This window comes from Olea europaea, chromosome 18 (assembly GCF_002742605.1).
Source record: "Olea europaea var. sylvestris chromosome 18, O_europaea_v1, whole genome shotgun sequence".
NCBI lineage: Eukaryota > Viridiplantae > Streptophyta > Magnoliopsida > Lamiales > Oleaceae > Olea > Olea europaea.
In genome coordinates, this window is record NC_036254.1 from 13675970 (window position 1) to 13695259 (window position 19290).

The 19290-nt window shown below is 34.2% G+C and overlaps 1 protein-coding gene across 1 annotated transcript; it reads right to left on the reverse strand.

Annotated features, from left to right (window-relative positions):
- Positions 1-9910: 9910 nt before the first annotated feature.
- On the reverse strand, positions 9911-17569 carry LOC111366767 (2-methylbutanal oxime monooxygenase-like). Its single transcript, XM_022987464.1, has 7 exons — positions 17498-17569; positions 16499-16648; positions 15596-15767; positions 15347-15552; positions 15039-15193; positions 14490-14706; positions 9911-10030 (listed from the first exon to the last, which is right to left on the reverse strand). Exons 1-7 carry the CDS (start codon positions 17567-17569, stop codon positions 9911-9913), a joined length of 1092 nt encoding a protein of 363 aa, XP_022843232.1.
- Between the last annotated feature and the right edge of the window lie 1721 nt (positions 17570-19290).

The window sequence follows — 19290 nt, forward strand, 5'->3', positions numbered from 1 at the left end:
TAGGGAAAAGCCTCATTTTATGGTAATCGGTTACATCACCACTTTACAATGTGAATCGCCCTATGTGTTCTAGAGTAGACACCTCTCCTAAACCGGTAAACAGTGAGAATTCTGGCACTTTGTACCCTCTAGGCCATGGATATGCTTGGTCTACCCAATCAGGATATGACTTTATGTACGTCGGCCTAATGACGGGACGCACCCCAAAAGCCATCTGACCCTGTACGATTTCCATAATCTGATTCCTCAATATGACGTTGGGATCATATGGAATTCCTACAGGCTGATTAACCGGTTGATTTGCATGAGGCCTGATGTTTGGTCCTTGATTGGCAACAAAATTACCATAATTAGGGTCATTACCATTAGCCTGAACATCTATTCCCTCATTAACACGTGGGGTGTGCTGTCCATTGTTTAGGACATTATCTCTTATGTTTAGATTACCCCCCAAGTTGGGCGTACCACTACCATTGTTCTGATTTGGCACTGCAATACCCCCTTAGTTTGAAGTGGAGGGACCAGAAAGTGGTTCTACCCCTTGATTCGGATTTAGGATTGAGGGATTATGTCCCACAATTGTCCTAGTTTGAAAGTGATTTGCAAGAGGTGTAACCAGTTGACATATTTGGCCTACTAACTTATTCATTGTTTCGTTCCTTATCGGATCTCTGAGGCATATTGTTTCACCTTTTGTACTTTCAACACCAAATACCACTGTCCCACTGGGCGTGCCAAATTGTTTCGCGCGGGTTAGTCGCTAACAATTAAAAAGGATCAGACGATTGTGTAAGGGGCAAACCTCTTGAGACAAAGTCCCAAAAATGGGTGTTTTTTTATTGGCGATGACTTTACAATTGGAAATTAAAAACAAAGTGCCTCCAAGGGGCGCAAGCACACGAGTTACTGAAAAAAGTGTTTAAGTCTAAGCTAAGGAAATTAAAATTACATGTTCTCTGTTCGAGAGTTTTTGATTCGGTCCTTTACTCTATGTCTTTTCTTCCTTTTATACTTCATGGACGATCTCTTTGTGGTCAACCGCCTAAAAACTGCTTGATCGTCCTATAACTGCTCACTTTCCTCGTAATGGCCAACTTGTTATGAAAACTGCCTTTTTTAATTGCTGCCATTACTCCTCATCGTTCAATCGCTTTCGATTGAATTCCTTGAATCGTGAAACGTGATAGGGCTGCTTTAATAATCGCTTTGATAACTGCACTTCTTGATAACCACGACACTTTATGTTTGTTAAGACCTTGGGCGACTTGAAGGTTTGGGCGAGAATAGAGTAACAGCTCTGGGCGACTGTATGGCACTCCATTCGCTCAGATTTTGGGCGACTTGCAAGTTTGGGCGATAGCGTTACCGCGTTCTTGGGCCTCCCTATTTGGGCTTTCGTCTTGATTTGTTTGATTGGGCTTCGTTTTTTGAGCTATCTGATTTGGGGATCCTCCAATTGGGCTTCACTCCTTGGGCCGTTCGATTTGGGTTGAATTTTTATGTGTCAACAACTTCCTAATATTGACACAGCAAATTTTACTGGAGGTCGTTCAGTTCACAGTTTATTTTTTGTTGGTCATTTAGCTTCAAACCTACTTTTTATTTTTGATTTTGATCATCCTACTTACATTGTTTTAGTTACAATTCTATTTATAAATGTGGTAAAAACTAACAGAGAGTTCCATGTAACGCTTAGGAGATAAATATAAATAAAAAACATTTTAAATTAGACAATATTGTTCAACAAAGTACTAAGCAAACAAAGAGTTCTTGCTTGTCTCGCTCATACCAGCATATTTGAAAAATTATTCATGTCTTATAAGGATAATGAATTTGGTCCATACAAGAAGGAATTGTTGAAGAAAAAATTTAAATAGTTAAATTAATACAATGTTATCAAATACAATGAAGTTTCACATTGATCACCGAACTTTATTGTGTTCCAAAGTAGTAACTAAAGTTTGCTCTGTATTATAGCTTAGTGTAATTCATAGTCAACAACTGTAGTAGTATTTATACGTGGCATAATTTTAGTAATTAAAAAATAGGATTATTTTTTAATGAAAAAAATAAAAAAATAAATGGGATTCAAATCATCAATCGAGAGAACAACATAACATACCATGGAGGATGAATACTGTAATCGTTGACTATAAATAACATTATTCCTAATTAAATTTTATAACGTTTTATAACATTGTTTAGAGTGGAAGATATCCATATTGTCTCCACATAAAATTCTAGTTCGTCACGTTAAACATTCAATTAGCTACCAAACAAAACTTTCACGAGTGACAAAACTAAATAGAAAGCAACACTTGCCATCTTGGAATAGAATAATTTAACAATAGAATTACGCAACACCTTAATATGCATAAAAAAATATTTGCATATCAATGTTTTTACGACGTTACAAAAGTTATTCTAAGATGTCATACCCTAGACTGGTATTTAGTATAAGTGGTGCTGAATATTATTATTTATAATTTAAAGATTTACATGAAACTTTGTTTTAAGAATAGCATTTTCAACGTTTTTTCTTAACGTTTAAACTTTCAGATAAGATATTTTCACATTTTATCTACCTAGTGCTTTATACTTCGGTTTAAGTTGAGTGAAGAATAACTTTTTCAAAATAATTTTTTTTCTCCACGTTTAAACTTTTAGAGAAGATATTTTCACATTTTATCTAATGAACGCATTATGCTTCTAGATCTAATTTGTCATTAGTTATCTGCTTAGAACTTGTGTTATTATTGGGTTATAAAAAGTGTCAAACATGATGTAAACGAAGAAAAGTATAATTAAACATGGCAGGGCCGGGCCTAAGAATTTTGAGGTCTTAGATGACTAATTATATATGAGGCCCTTAAACTTAATTTTTTTAAATAAGAGTAACAATACTTACGAAAAAAATGAGAAAATATGTCAGATGAGCAAGTTGAGACTATTTATCAATGGCTGAAAAAGAACCTTTGATTTGTAAATACTAAAACCTAGTTAATCAAACATATTGTCTCAATTATTCATTTAATTCAGAATACACTAGTCAGTCAAAACTTCCAATATGTAGTTTTAGGCACAGTTCTGATTGAGATAGATTAACAGATTTGTGTTCAATAATATATAATCTATTGTGGAATAAAATAAATATGAACATCAGATATAACGTAGTAAACCCTCAAATGAAACATCACAGGCCCCATGTCAAGGGTAAAATAAGTCACTATCAAAAAATAAAAAATATAATAGTTTCAATTTTGTAATTTAAGTAAGTCAATAAATAAATAAAAAGTAAAAATATGAAATGTATTTTACTTAGACGATTAAATATTGATTTTTCCGTCAACGATATTGATCTCTGTACTAGTTATACTTCTCAACCCAGTGACTTGCAGGATCAAAATCTTGATAGGAAGCCTATTGCAACTATACTTAGAGCCTGTTTGGGCCCGATTTTTTCATCCAAAAAATTGATTTTTTGACCGTTATTTTACTATTCCAACCGTCATATTTGACTTCTACTTTCACAGATGGACCTCACTTTTCTCCTAACGGTCAAAAAATCAATTCTCAAAATCACTCCCAAACAGGCTCTTAAAGTATACCTTTTGCACAGTAGTTTCACTAGCAAATAACTTTCTAAATAAGTAAAATTTGCTAGTAAAAAAAGTAGTTTTTTTTTTAGCAAAATAAGTAAGTTAAAAGTTGAAACAAACATACTCTAAACTATATCGAAATATAAAAATAAAATAAAAAAATAAAATAAAAGAAGTTCAAGAAAAAGAATATATTTTCAAGAATCAAGGGCAATAATTCAAAAAATTAAAAGAAAAATCAAGAATTCGATTAAAAATTTTACGGATGAAATTAAGTTGACCTTAGATACAGTCTCCACTACATCTTCAATCGTCAAGATCCGGGACATGAACAACCAAACAATCCATTGGGCTCAAATGAGGACAAAGAAACCTGCTTAGAAACCATTGCCAAACAATCCCTTGGAGTTGCAACGTTCTTCCTTCTTGGCATACTCTGGTGGCGACAGTGATCTCTTCTTTCTCGTAATTCTCGATGGCTGCGGTTCCCTAGCTAAAATGCATGGGTTTCATTTTAGGCTTTGTTGCTGGTTGTAAATAGATGTGGGCTGAATTTTTGTTACGAAGCCCCAGAAAATTAGAGGCCCTAGGCCATGGCCGGCCCTGAAACATGGATACCTTGTGTTATTATTGCGTTACAAAAGTGTCTTAACATGGAGAGAATCTTCCATGGGGCGGTAGCACCACGTGGCGGTGCGATCGCCCAATGGAAGGAAGCCACCTCGTCGGGGTAGCCCACCATCACCCCAAAGTGGTGGGTCACCTCGACGAGGTGGCGCATCATTATAGGGCAGGCGCACCACGTGGATGGTGCGCCCGCCCCACTGAAGTTTTAACTCTTAACATGAGATAAATATAAGTACAATTAAACAGGGATACCAATTTTGTTCTGGATGGTGTTGAAGTCACTTTCCCTGACGTATGTGCTGATAGATAATACTTCTTCTCCACGGGCCACTAATTAATCCCGTGCTGTTTGCATTAATTATGTGCATGAATTTCCTTTGCTTTTCTCATGCATTGCACGTTATGACCGTGAGCTTTATGGATCCATATATAAAGTTGAAAATTATGAATTGGATTAAAAGTTGGATTATTGAAATCAGAAGAACGAAAAGGACAAATGCCGACTATTAATAGGGCCGTTGAATCCCAAAAAATATCAAATTTAAATCAAGGTTTGGGAAACATCGAAAAAACCTACGAAACTTTCAAGTGTTTAGTATGTCCATTTTGGTTCAACTAAAGAATTTAATAAAATATAAGTCAAAGTTAACTATTAATTTTAACCACACATTTATGGGATAAATAACTTTTCAGCCATACATTCTATTAACTTTTATCAAAATTTACTAAAAATTTAATTTTCATCTTATTAATTCAAGATCCGAAATTATGCAACCAAATATTTACAACAGCTTTACAAGAAAACCTAAACCACAGCATCAAGGTTTAGATCTTTCATAGGCTCAGACCATACGCCCCATAAACTTCATAGAGACACCGAACTCAAAAAACCCAAGCCCTCACAATCCCAAACCATACGAAGTCGCTTCAATGGAACCGAAATGGATAGACCACTTCTCTCAACAGTTTACTCACACAAAGGAGACTCACATAAAGACACGATTATCACCAATATAATCACCAGAAAATCTCACACAGAGAAGATGAAAGAGTTACAGAGACGAAAACCCTTGAAGGTTCCAGAAGACACGGAGAAATCAGAGAATAGAGAAATGACGATTCAATTTGCCAAGAAAGGGAGAAAGATATTATTTATACTAAAATCCAACAACCATTGATCAGTGGGTCGATCCAACGATTCTAGAGCGACTAAGGATATGGGCTGATTATTGGGCTCGGTTTAAGTGGGTCATCTTAGTATCAAACTGTGGGTTAATCAGCTATTACCTATTGGGCCTGGATTTTTATCATCATTGCTTATATTTTGGACTGATCATGTTGGCATCACAACCCAATAGATCTCCACGTTGATGCCAATGGTCATACAAGAAGTGTAATAAAAGTAAAACACAATTCATCTCTCCAAAGAATGCAGCTTCCCAGTACTTCCAATAAGAATCAGATTCAGCACCTGTACAAGACCAAAAATATCTAACCAGTATCAATATTCAAAATTTGTAAACAAGACTTAAACTTGTTTAACGGTATTACCTTAGTCCCTACATCAGCTGGATTAAACTGAGTTGCAATTTTCTCAAGTAAAATAAGTTCTTTAGAAACAACATCTCTAATAAAATGTAACTTAACATCAATATGTTTGGTTCTTTCATGAAAAAGATGATTTTTACATAGGTGAATTACACTTTTACTATCTGAATATAAGACAACAGGGTTGTTTAATTCATTTATTTCAGATAACAAACCCTTACGCCATAAGGCTTCTTTTATTGCTTCAGTTGCAGCAACATACTCAGCTTCAGTAGTAGATAAAGCAACAATAGGTTGAAGTTGTGATTTCCAACTAATACATGTATTACACAAAGTAAATATATAAGCAGTGGTAGATTTCCCATTGTCTTTATCTCCTGCAAAATCTGAATCTACAAAACCCTTAAGTACAACACCTTCATTACAGGCACTAAAAATCAAACCAAGATGTGAAGATCCTTTCAAATATCTCAACAGCCATTTTAGAGCAACCCAATGGTCAGGTCTTGGATTGGCCATAAATCTACTTAATGTGCTAATGGAATGAGTTACATTAGGCCTAGTACATACCATGGTGTACATGACAAATCCTACATCATTAGGATAGGGTACATTTTCCATCTGTCTAATGTCATATTCATCTACAAGACATTGCTCTTTACTAAGTTTAAAATGGCTAGCCAATGGTAATGAAACAGATTTAGAGTTATGCATGACAAACTTAGTCAACATTTTTTCTATATATGCAGTTTGCTTCAAGTACAGTAACCTATGGTGCTTTTTCCTAGTGATTTCCATTCCTAAAATTCTTTTTGCATGTCCTAGGTCTTTCATTTCAAATTCAACACTTAAAGACCGTTTTATCTAATTAATAACATGCATATTCTGACCAATCAGCAACATATCATCCACATAGAGAAGTATAAAAACAACAATAGCATTTTCATCATTTCTTTTCAAATAAAGACAATGATCATACTCACTTCTCATGAAACTAATAGTAGATACAAAATTATCAAACCTTTTGTACCATTATCGAGAAGATTGCTTTAAGCCATATAATGATCTTTTTAACAAACACACATGATCAGATTTAATTTCATCAATAAAACCAGGTGGCTATCTCATATAAATCACTTCATCAAGGTCACCATGCAAGAAGGCAATTTTCACGTCCATTTGTTCAAGTTCAAGATCATAATGAGCAACAAAAACAAGCATAACTCTAATTGTTGTGTACTTTATCACAGTAGAAAATATCTCATTATAATCTATGCCCTCTTTTTGTATAAATCCTTTTGCTACAAATCTAGCCTTAAATCTTATGGGCATCTTTTCAGTATTTCCCTCCTTAACACTAAAGATCCACTTGCGATCAACAAGGGCCTTACCTGCAGGTTTAGGAACTAAAGTCCAAGTCTCATTTTTCATTAAGGAGTCCATCTCATCTATCATAGCAGCATGTCAATTCTCAAATTGCTTGCAGCTCATAGCCTCTTCATAAGATTTTGGTTCTTTAAACACTAAGTCTTGATAGGACAAAACAGCAAGTGAAAGGTAATTTCCATACCTAACTAGCTCTCTTACTTCTCTCCTAGTCCTATCTCTAGCTAATTGGTAATCTCCCAATTCATCAGGCTGACTTTCCAGATTTTCTTGAACACTTTCTTCTTCATTTTCTTGAGGAACAGAAGCTGTTCCAGTTTCTTCCTCCACCTATTCATCACCAACAGGTTTAGTAGGTGAGCCAAGCTCCACCTGCAGCTTGGTATTATCACCCTTTTCATCACCAGATAGCCCTTTTGGCTCCTTATTTTTTAAACAAGGCATTTTTGACTCATCAAAGGTCACATCTCTGCTGGTGATGATTTTAAAACCTTTTACCTCTTTACTCCGTAGCCTATAACCTTTAACTCCATCATGATATCCTAAGAAAACACATTTCTGGGCCCTAGGTTCAAGTTTTCCTATACTCTGATGGGAATAGGCAACACAACCAAAGATTCTTAAATGGGAATAATCAGGGACATGTCCTGTCTATAGCTCTTTAGGGGTTTTATCACCTAGAGCACTTGAAGGGGTCCTATTAACAATATATGAAGCTGTCATTACTGCTTCACCCCATAAAACCTTAGGAACTCCTGAGCCTATCAACATGCATCTAACCTTATCTAACAAGGTTCTATTCATCCTCTCAGCCACTCCATTCTGCTGAGGTGTATAAGGTACTGTTTTGTGCCTTTTAATCCCAGTACTTTTGCACAATTGATCAAATTCAGCATTGCAAAACTCAAGACCATTATCTGTCTTAAGGATCTTAATTTTCTTCCTAGTTTCATTTTCCACCAGAATCTTCCAAGTTCTAAATTTCTCAAAAGTTTCAGATTTATGTTTCAACAAGTAAACCCAAACCTTCCTTGAATAATCATCAATCAAGGACAAGAAATATCTATTTCCTCCTTGAGTGATGGTGGATGAAGGTCCCCATAAATCAGCATGTATATACTCAAGGATAGAGGTGGTTCTATATTTTCCTGTGTTAAAATGCAGCCTATGTTGCTTACCTAAGGTGCAGTTTTCACAAAAGGACACCTTAGATATAGAGTCTTTTCCAAACACACCTTTCTTATAAAGGATGTGTAGGCCCTTTTCACCTACATGGGCCAATCTTTTGTGCCATTTTAAAGTGGCATCAACTTCAACACTTGAAGACTCACCTATGTGATCATACACTGTACTAGCTTTGATCACATAAATCCCATTTCTTTTAACACCTTTAAAAATAACAAGTGATCCTTTTATCACCTTCAAAAAACCATCTCCTATTTTCCTTGCAGCCCCATATCATCTAGATTTCCCATGGAAATCAGGTTCCTATTTAATTTAGGGACATACCTCACCCTTTCAAGGGTGTAAATGTATCCATTATCAAATTTCAAAGTGACATTCCCAACTCACTCAACTCTGTAGGCTATGTTATTGTCCATAACTACTTCTCCTCCATCAATTTTCTTAAAATTTTCTAAATATGCCTTTTTAGAGGTCATATGGAAGGTACAACCAGAATCCAAGATCCATCCTTGGTTTTGGTTCTCATTAACAATATTTGCAAAGTTAGGTAGATTTTCAGTCACAGCATATACATCAACTGTGGTAGAACCATCAGATTCTACCACATTACCTTCTTCAACACCCTTGCCTTTTTGTTCATTTTTCTTCTTATAACAGTTTTTGATAAAATGACCAGATTTCCCACACCCATAACACTTTTTAGTCCTAGTCTTTGACTTAGACCTACCTCTACTCTTAAACTTTCTCCTATTATTGTTTCCTTGATTATTATAGCTTTCCTGAGTACCACTAGACATACTTAAAGTCCTCCCTCTAGCAAACAAGTTTTCATGGGCACTATTACCTCTCTCAGACTTAAGTTCAAGTTCCTTACTTCTTAATGAATCTATAACAATGTCAGGTGTTAGAGTATCTACCATACTTAATGGCAACTTTAACCTCTTTGTAGGCATCAGGTATAGCATTAAGTAGCACTACAGCCTTATACTCATCAGAAACTTTCTCACCTGTATTAATAATGTATTGAACTAACTTATTAAAAGTGTCTAAGCTATCTTCTAAGTCTCTAGTAGGGTCTATCCTAAAGCTGAAAAATTTCTCTAACAGAAACAACTTATTTGGTAGAGACTTAGGCAGGTAAAGTTTCTCTAATTCATCCCATAAGGCTTTAGCAGTATCATGTTTTCCTACCTTTCTTAAAACTTGATCAGATAAATGTAAAATAATGGAGGTATAAGCAAGTTCATCAGATTCTTCCTTTTGATCATCTGTCATGGTATCAGGAAATTCATCTGTTATTGCTTTGAAAACTTTTTGCTGAACTAAAACACCTCGCATTTTTTGTTGTCAAATGGGAAAATCCCCTTTTCCATCAAAAACACCAAGTTCAAAAGATTTTGTCATGTTTTATTGTTGAAAAAACTAACACACAGTGTTTTCCAAAAATTAAAACAAGACATATAATCAACTTTTGAAAAATATGTTGAATTTGACCTTCGCAAAAAAAAAAAATGATGTTTTAGATCACAAAAAGAATAAAATGTAATAAGATTACTAAGTCACAATTATTCCTTATTACAAAAAATTTCAGCAATCTCAAGATCAATTATCATATCAATATAAACACTACAAGAACCAAGGAAATACAACAATATCTCAGTATTAAGAAATAATATCTGCAGAACCTAGGGTTGATCAAATTCACCAGGATTCCGTGAGAATCAAGTTCTCAGGTCAATGCTCAATTTGAGTCACCCAAACTTAAACGATCACAGACAGAGATCACAGACAAAAAAATAACGAGATATCACCAATTAATGTAACAAGTTACAGTATACAACAATTAACCATATCAAGATAGAGGCATAATCAAAATATACACAGTGTTACGTGTGTGTGTGATCATGTAGGGATCAAGAAGTGCATACCGAAGGGTGATTAAACGATTAACCACCAGCACTAATCAGGAATTAGTTATCACAACAAGGGGTGAGTGTTCTCCAGATCACCAAATCATGAACCGAACCCTTACAGCTTCAAAGTTAGGGTTCCAGTTCAAGATCGAACCCACAGGACCTCTTATTTTAGGGTCCTTTTACAGATCGAGGCGAGAAGTCACAAAACTTTCTTGTTTTCCACAGTCCAGTTTCGAATCAGCTCAACAAACCACCAGATCGACACAAATCTAGACCTAGGGTTTCGCGATCTGAAGTCGAACGCCTGAAAATTAATTTTCCAGTGTTCGAACTCCGATCGAAGACTCAAGAATGAATTATTGAGGCTCTGATACCACTATTAATTCAAGATCCCAAATTATGCAACCAAATATTTACAACAGCTTTACAAGAAAACCTAAACCACAGCATCAAGGTTTAGATCTTTCATAGGCTCAGACCATACACCCCATAAACTTCATAGAGACACCGAACTCAAAAAACCCAAGCCCTCACAATCCCAAACCATACGAAGTCACTTCAATGGAACCGAAATGGACAGACCACTTCTCTCAACAGTTTACTCACACAAAGGAGACTCACATAAGGACACGATTATCACCAAGATAATCACCAGAAAATCTCACACAGAGAATATGAAAGAGTCATAGAGACGAAAACCCTTGAAGGTTCTAGAAGACACGAAGAAATCAGAGAATAGAGAAATGACGATTCAATTTGTCAAGAAAGAGAGAAATATATTATTTATACTAAAATCCAACAACCATTGATCAGTGGGTCGATCCAAAGGTTCCAGAGCGACTAAGGATATGGGCTGATTATTGGGCTCGGTTTAAGTGGGTCATCTTAATATCAAACTGTGGGTTAATCAGCTGTTATCTATTGGGCCTGGATTTTTATCATCATTGCCTATATTTTGGACTGATCATGTTGGCATCACAACCCAACACATCTAAATCAAACATAGACTAAATAATCAACTGATTAACCAGGAATAACTTTAGTTCTTATTTTCAAGAAAACAGGAAACAATGATAATGATCTATTTGCCCACCAACTACCAAGAATAATAAGTGCATAAAGATATAAATACAATGATTATATAAGAGCTGAAAATAACTGTACAGTCTTAGATTGACTTCATTGTGATTAGTAATTGAAGCTCGAATTATATTGGTCTGATTGGTTTCTTTGATATCTCCTGAAAAATCTTAGACTTAATTATTGTACTAATGATAATCTTCCCACATCGTTTAATGACAGATTAGCTGAAAGAACCGGCTACTCAATTGGAAGGCCAAGTAACTTGCCACAAAGCGAACTATTCTTTCGCCTTTTACTAAAGAATACCGAGTGCTTAAGGAGCATACTTCACTTTTTGACGGGGTTTTTCTTCTCTACGGAATGTCCCAACCAGTAACTTTGTCTTATATGATATACTAGCTAAACCTGTTTAGATCTATGTTGGAAGTTAACGTTTATCAATAACATATAGGATTTTAAGTTTACATTTCTAGCCAAACAGCCATTAATATAACTTAAAGAAATTTATTTTAATTGTCATTTCATTTGACAAATTTTAAATTTTCGATGATCGTTGCTAAACTTAGCACTAATTTTAAATACTTTTATCCAAAACGTATTCATCGCACTTTCTTGATAACCTATTAAAGATTCGAGTTATGCTATATCTATAAAGTTGGTTAATAAAATAATATCTATACAAATCATTTCAAAATCATATTTTTAAATTGTTGAAAACAATGACATGAATTTTGTCAATAAAAACACTTTGTACAAAGAATAAAATACTAAAGATTCTCCAACATATTTATTGATATCAATAACAACATAGAGACAAGTTCGTCATTCCCAAGACCACTTGTACATCGGTGTGCTTCGAAACTGTCGAAGTTAATCAAATCTGAACTTTTGGGACCCACTATGAACAGATTTCTATTGTTCCAGAACAGTAAAACTTTTGTTTCAACTTATGAAAATGAAACAAAAGAAAGTATACCCATCATTTGCCTTCCATATGTTATATTTTAGAGTTTATTGTTATGCGAAAATATATTTTGATCTAAAATCATCGCAAGTGTAAGACTTGTTAAAAAGTAATAAAGTAAATTTTGAATCTGAATACCGTCTCGCAAAAATTAATTTTGAATTCAATTTCTATTATCGGGACTTTAATCGAAATAATAAAAAAGAGAGTGCTTGTTGTGATTAAAATTATAACTAGACTAACTTATGTAATTATAACTGATTTAACTAACTAAATGTAAGTTGTGTTTAAATGCAAGTTGAAGTGTTATAATGAATGATAAATGTACTAGGATTGCAAATCCCCATACAATAATCCCTTCTAAACTTAGTTTTACATCTTGACAACACGGTTGAATATTAACGAATCAATATTCCTATTTTATTCAACAATCTCTCTTCAGTAATTTGAACTTATATTTACGACCCAACTATATTTCTATGATGCATTAATTTTTATAAACACTTAAAGATTCATAAAGAGCATAGCGGTATATTTCTATTCTATATCGGACCCTACGACGGTTTATACCATGTCGAGCCTATTCCCCTTCTTTCGAATGCATGAAACAAGCTACTAAATTTACACAATCACCTGCATAATAATTGTGGAGAAAATAAATTCATATATACTATTCAAATTCCAAAGGCGTGTTTTAATGTCAAGAATGTAAAACTAAAGATTAAAAAATAATATCCATGGTTCATCGTTCTCCTAACACAAATAAATCTAGCCAAACATGTTGGGACGAAAACACAAAGAGTGTTGAAGAAGCGATATCACCAATTTAAATCTTCAATTCTTCTAATTAATCTTTGCGTTCCTTGCCTCCTATGCTCTCAAACCCTTTTGAATGTGCTGGAATGCATCATAATCCTTTAGGGACGGCCCTAGGGCTTTAGAAGATGTCCCAAGATTTGGTTTCCTTAAGAATTTTAATCAAATGAGGAAATAAGATATTTCCTATTGGAGACAAATCAATGCTATATCATAGTTCAATGAAAATTAGTCGTAAAAGTTGATGAAAATCAACATGCGACCGCATAGGAAGTATTTATCTTCCAAAAGTTGCATTTTAGTCTCCGAACTGTGTTCTTTTTTTTCGTTTCTTCTTTTTCCAACATTTCATGTCTTCACCAAATTAGTCTTTAACTCTTTCACATCCTCACTTCTACTTTCGGATCATCTTTCGACTATTTGTACTTTGGTCCATAAGCTTTTCTTTTCTTTTATTTTAGTCTTTTTTTGCTTATTTTTCCTAAATGTTTGTTCTGCAAAGCATAATTTATATAGAATTAAGCCATATTCCACATATTTATCAACAATTATCCATCTTTTATGGTCAAGATAAATGTGTAAAATACACTTATCATTTATCACTATCGTAGCAATTTAATTAATTAACGAATAATTATTTTCTTGGGTGAAATTGTACTAGCTAGGAATAAGCAAAAGAACTTGGATTATTCTTATTTGACATATAGCGGATATCAAAGGCTATGTTAGATGAAGGATGCATGAAAATCGAAAGGCTTGAAATTAACATTGTCAATCGAAGTTTGAAATTGTAGATAGACTCTTGAACATGTTTGGAGTGACTTATATTAAAGATAAAGATAATGTAAGGAGTTACATAATAGTTTACATACAAATGAGGTTTCATAAAAGAAAGTGAGTAAATTTTTTTTATTTAATTAAAGAAATTTTGATTCAATTATATCTCACCACAGCATGTTTATATATAAATCATTATACATGTAGCACAATCGTACAGACAAATTCTGAACATGTTGCTTGCATTGACTTCTTTTTAATGTAAATAGATCATATTAAAAATAAATCACATATTTATTAAGTCATCCTAGATATGCCATAGAGTCAGACATTTTAATGTAAAATATCTTGGTACATAATTAAGTTCGTCTCAAAGTGAAACAGCAAGCCAGAGTCTACACAGCTGAATCCATGTTGACACCACTTATGATCTTTATTCAATCAATCACAAGCTAACAAAAGGGATACGCATCCAAAATCCAAAACAAACTTGAATTGCCGAGTGTACCTAGCAGGCATAAGCGTAAGGCCGGTTCTTTTGTGGACAGTAAGTCCATTTTCACCCCACTAGGAGCTTGCCAATCAAACCAGTACAAAAAGGCTGGCCAATGTAAACTCAACAGTGACAATGGAAGTGCTTATTCCTGGGCACAATCTCCTTCCAGCCCCAAATGGCAGTAACTCAAAATGTTGCCCTTTGAAGTCAATCTTGCTGTCCTCAAATCTTCCAGGGAAAAATTCATTAAGGTTCTTCCAACTGTTTGGATCTCTCCATATTCCCCAAGCAGTGATCAAAACTCTTGTTCTGAGATAAATATCATAATATTATTGCCATCGCCTATTTTACTATGTTGCATGCATTGGCATGGGAGTAAAAGAGGTACCGGTGGATGCAGGAGTGGATCCAAGAAAAAGTTTAGGACGGGCTAATACGCAAAAAGGAAAAAAAAAAAATAATAATAATAAATAAATAATTCACATATAAAAAAATTTCTTTTACTTAATTTTTTTCAATTAACATTTTGGCTGGATGGAAGGGCTGTAGCATAGCCTGGCCCGTCCCTAGATTCGTCCTTGCGGTGGATGAATCCTTAGGGAGTTAGGGTTTCCTTCACCACCAATTTTAAGTATGTCAACTTTTTTAGATCATCTGAATCCATCGTTGGTTTCATTCCAACGCTGCCTAAGATTTCTACTTGGACTTTCTGCATTACTCTAGGATTTTTGACTAGCTCAGACACTGCCCACACCAAGGTGATTGCACAGGTATCCACACCCCCTAGAAATGTGTTCTGAAAGTAAACAGAAAAAATAAAGCATCAACTTATGCTCAGAACCAAGTTAAATGGGCTAAAGTATGTAGAAATTCTCAGCTGAAAACTTATAAGTTATATTATCTATCGGTGTATGCTTGGGACCAAACATGAAGCGACGGGGATTTGTACCATGAGAAGGACCTGGATGTGATCTTTACTTATATAAACTCCAGATACAGTAGGGTCCTTTGACATTCCAATCAAAACATCAACAAGATCTTCATCTTCTCCATTTCTCATTTCTTGATGCAGATGTTCGTCAAGCACCTTTTGTAAGTATGAATCAAGTTTCTGAAAGCATTTATCCACCTTCACTGGGTGTCCAGTTACAGAATCTATAATCCACCCAAAGGATAAAGTGTTCCTTTGCGGAAAAACTATTCGCCATATCCATAGCTTCATCAAGAATATCTTTTACTTCTCTGCCATCGAATCCTTTCCCTCTATAGCTTTTACTAAATGCAACTACACTAATAAGGGCATCTCCAATGCATGCCCTATTGCACCAAATTGCACCAAAATTTGGTGCAAACTTCCTCCAACCATTGTACTATTGCATGCACCAAATTTTGGTGCAAAATGGTGCAACATGAATAGTGTTGCACCATATTTGGTGCAACACTATTCATTACACCATTTTTTGCATCAAATGGTGAAATGTCCGTTTTACCCTTATTTTTCATTTTTCAAAGATAATGATTAAGGGTATTTGTGTCATTTTCGTTCTATAATGATGATGATAATTAATTACACTATTAATTATATTTTTAAAATTTATTATTTTTAATAATATAATCAATAATAATTAACGTAATTGTTAATTTAACGTAAAGTTTATATTATTAAAGTTTATTATTTTTTTAAATTTAAAGTAATTGTTTACCATAAATTAATAATATAATCAATAATAATTAACGTAATTGTTAATTTAACGTAAAGTTTATATTATTAAAGTTTATTATTTTTTTAAATTTAAAGTAATTGTTTACCATAAATTAATAATATAATCAATTATTTTTGTCAATTTAACATAATATATAAAACACGTGAATAATTTAGTAATCAATATATTTGTTAATTTAACGAAGTTATGATGTAGTAATTAATTTAGTTATAAAATAAATAAATAAATAAACAAATTTTTTTAAATAAATACATTGTCAAAAATCGAAAGAAAGAATAAAATAATAAAACACTGTTCATTTGGTGTAATGGTTGGAGAAGAATTTTGGTTTGGTGCAAATTTTGGTGCAGCATTGGAGATGGCCTAACTCCACCAACCAAATCATACATTTTCTCATCAAGATTAACTGAATTTGGCAAGGCTGTAGATAAATAATCAGTCAACTTGCCAACCTCAAACTCCCTTTCATGGGCGAATGACTGTTTTGTCCTAGAATTCAAGAGGTGGAAATAGAGGCGGAGGCTGGGCTGTACCCCATCTCATATAAATTTCTAAGAAATTTTTTTAGAATTTTGGCCCAAATATTAGCATTAACCCAGCTTTAATTTAAATTTCAATCCAAGTCCAATGCTCAATTATTCAAATTGTATTAAAAACACTACAATTATTTATTACTTTTTTCAAAACATTCATGAGATGTGAATATTTTATTGTCAAATTAAATATTCTATTTAATGCATGTTTGATTAAAATTTACTTATAGTTATTAAGTAAATTTTATTATAGATAATTTGTATTGATTAGATCTAAAAGTAAATTACTTATTTTACTTATTTTAATAGTTAGAGACACTATGTGTTTTTCGAAATTACACATGATTTCATTCATTACTAATTCATATATATATATATATCAAAATAAATAACTTACTATATATTTGATATTGACAATAAAAAGAATATTTGTTAAAACTTTCAATTGTTTGGAAAGATTGGTTGTCAAAGTTACTAAAAGAGTATTAATTAAGTAATTTTTTAAATGTTTATTGGTGGTTTGCTTAATTCTATCCTGATTCAGTTAGTTTATATTTTTTAAAGTAAGCATCGATTTTCCATTTGGTAAAAAAAAAAATACAAAAATTTAGTGGAATATCTTAATATGAGACATTTAAAATTTTCTTATTTCATTTAAGTGTCGTATACTTTTTATTGTGAATGTCACGAAAATAGCCTCTGAAACTTAATTTCTTGTGACATAAGTTCATTCAAAAAAATTTAAATTTCGGTCCATCCTAACATTATTTTCTGGCTCTGCCCCTAGGTGGAAAACAAAATATTTTACGCTTTTGACGCTAATGGTCACCATATGGTGCAAACGCTATGTTTGAGAAATTGTAAAAAATCCTCTTTTCCCCGGAAAAGGTGGCCGGCTACAGAAGCTTGTGTCATGAGTTTTCATGATTTCTTTAGCCATTTGGGCAGAAGAAATGACTCAAGTTGGGATGTTTTCAAGTTGTAGTAGCATTACAGGACCATACTTTTGGGAGAGTTTCCATAGTTCTTGGTGATGCAATTTGCCTAACTGATGCAAGTTGCCTATCACAGGAAGTTTGGGAGGGCTTGGTGGGAGTTTGATGAAGTGCATAAAGGATTAGAGTTTATGATGAAATGAGACCGTCGTAAGGCAAAATAATGATTTTTGATTTCATGATAATTTCGGGTTTGTTCATTTTTGACAAATTGCTAGACTAATTCGATTGGAATCTAGCTAATGAATAAAACTTAGTGCCTTTTGGCCTTGACGCAAGGTCAATTTTGGGCAAAATCCATTGTTTAGGCCCTTGTTTAGGCGTTTTTGCTAGTTATGGTAATTTTTGTTTTTGCAATTTCTCTTTCCATAAAATTCGGATTTGTATTCCGTTTGTTGAGGGATGATCCTGAAGATAAGGATTTTCCATCTTAGTCGTTATATCATATTTTTCTATTTTTGAAAAAATATCTTTTTTATTCTATTTTCCGAATTTTGCTATGTTTTTTTTTCTATTTAAGGCGTTGTAAGCCCTTTGAGGCAGCAGTTCTTGAATTCAATAAAAATTTTCTTGAGAGTTTTCTCATTTTGTGATTGTTCATCTTCCTTATAATCTTTCATTATATCAGTTGGTATCAGAGCCAAAATCGTTCCTTCACCATGCCGCCAAGGAGACGTCTTGAAGCCCGTGATGCCTCGGTAGAGAAGGTACATAGACGTGATGAACTTGCACAGCTACGTCAACAAGTAGAATTGCTAACAGAACAGATAGCTGCGCTTATGCCGCAGCAGCCTGTGCATGTAGCCCAACAGCTTGAGGATTCCGATGACGAGAATCTGTTTGCACCGCTTGAACAACCATTAGATCTGCCAGTTCGTCGGAGAAGGGGTAGTCAGGAGGACAACCGATGTTGGGAATCAGGATTTAAGGTTGATATTCTAGAATTTCATAGTGGGTTAAGTGTAGAGGAATTCTTGGATTAGGTGACTACAGTGGAGGAGATCTTGGAGTTTAAAGAGGTTCCTGTCGATAAATGTGTGCCTCTCGTTGTGACGAGGCTTCGTGGGCGAGTAGCGGCATGGTGACAGTAGACTCAGGTGATGAGATTTAGGTGGGACAAATTAAAGAAGTATATAAAGAAACAATTTCTGTCTTACAATTATGTGCGGACCATATACCAACAACTGTAGAATATGCATCAAGGTGGGAAAACGGTTAGTGATTATACCACGAGTTTTTATATGTTGATTATGAGGAACGAGATGATGGAGACAGAGGATCAGTTGGTGTCACGGTACGTGGGTGGTCTTCGCCCCCAAATATAGGATACTCTCAATATGTTTGATCCTGTGACAGTTTTTTAAGCCCATCAGAGGGCAATACAAATAGAGAAGCAACAGTCCAGGAGAACTACTAGTCCTTTCATTGCAGGGAGTTCTTCCAGTAACCCACAACAGCAGGTGACATGTCCTGGTAATCCTACTCAATCTGGTCGTCCTAGAACAAATCATGTCTAACAACCAACACGTCATGGGGTTGGTACTCGTTTTGGATGTGGAGTTACAGGCCATAGGCAATCTGAGTGCCCTAAAAATCTGTGCAGGGGACTCTTTGTTGATGAGGGGAATGACGATTATGAAG

Coding starts and splice junctions, on each gene's coding strand:
- LOC111366767 (XM_022987464.1), bottom strand. CDS start 17,569: ATGACACAAGCTTCTGTAGCCGGCCACCTTTTCCGGGGAAAAGAGGAT. Junction 16,649..17,497: donor TACAATTTCTCAAACATAGC/GTTTGCACCATA, acceptor GATGGGGTACAG/CCCAGCCTCCGCCTCTATTT. Junction 15,194..15,346: donor ACATCCAGGTCCTTCTCATG/GTACAAATCCCC, acceptor GTTTACTTTCAG/AACACATTTCTAGGGGGTGT.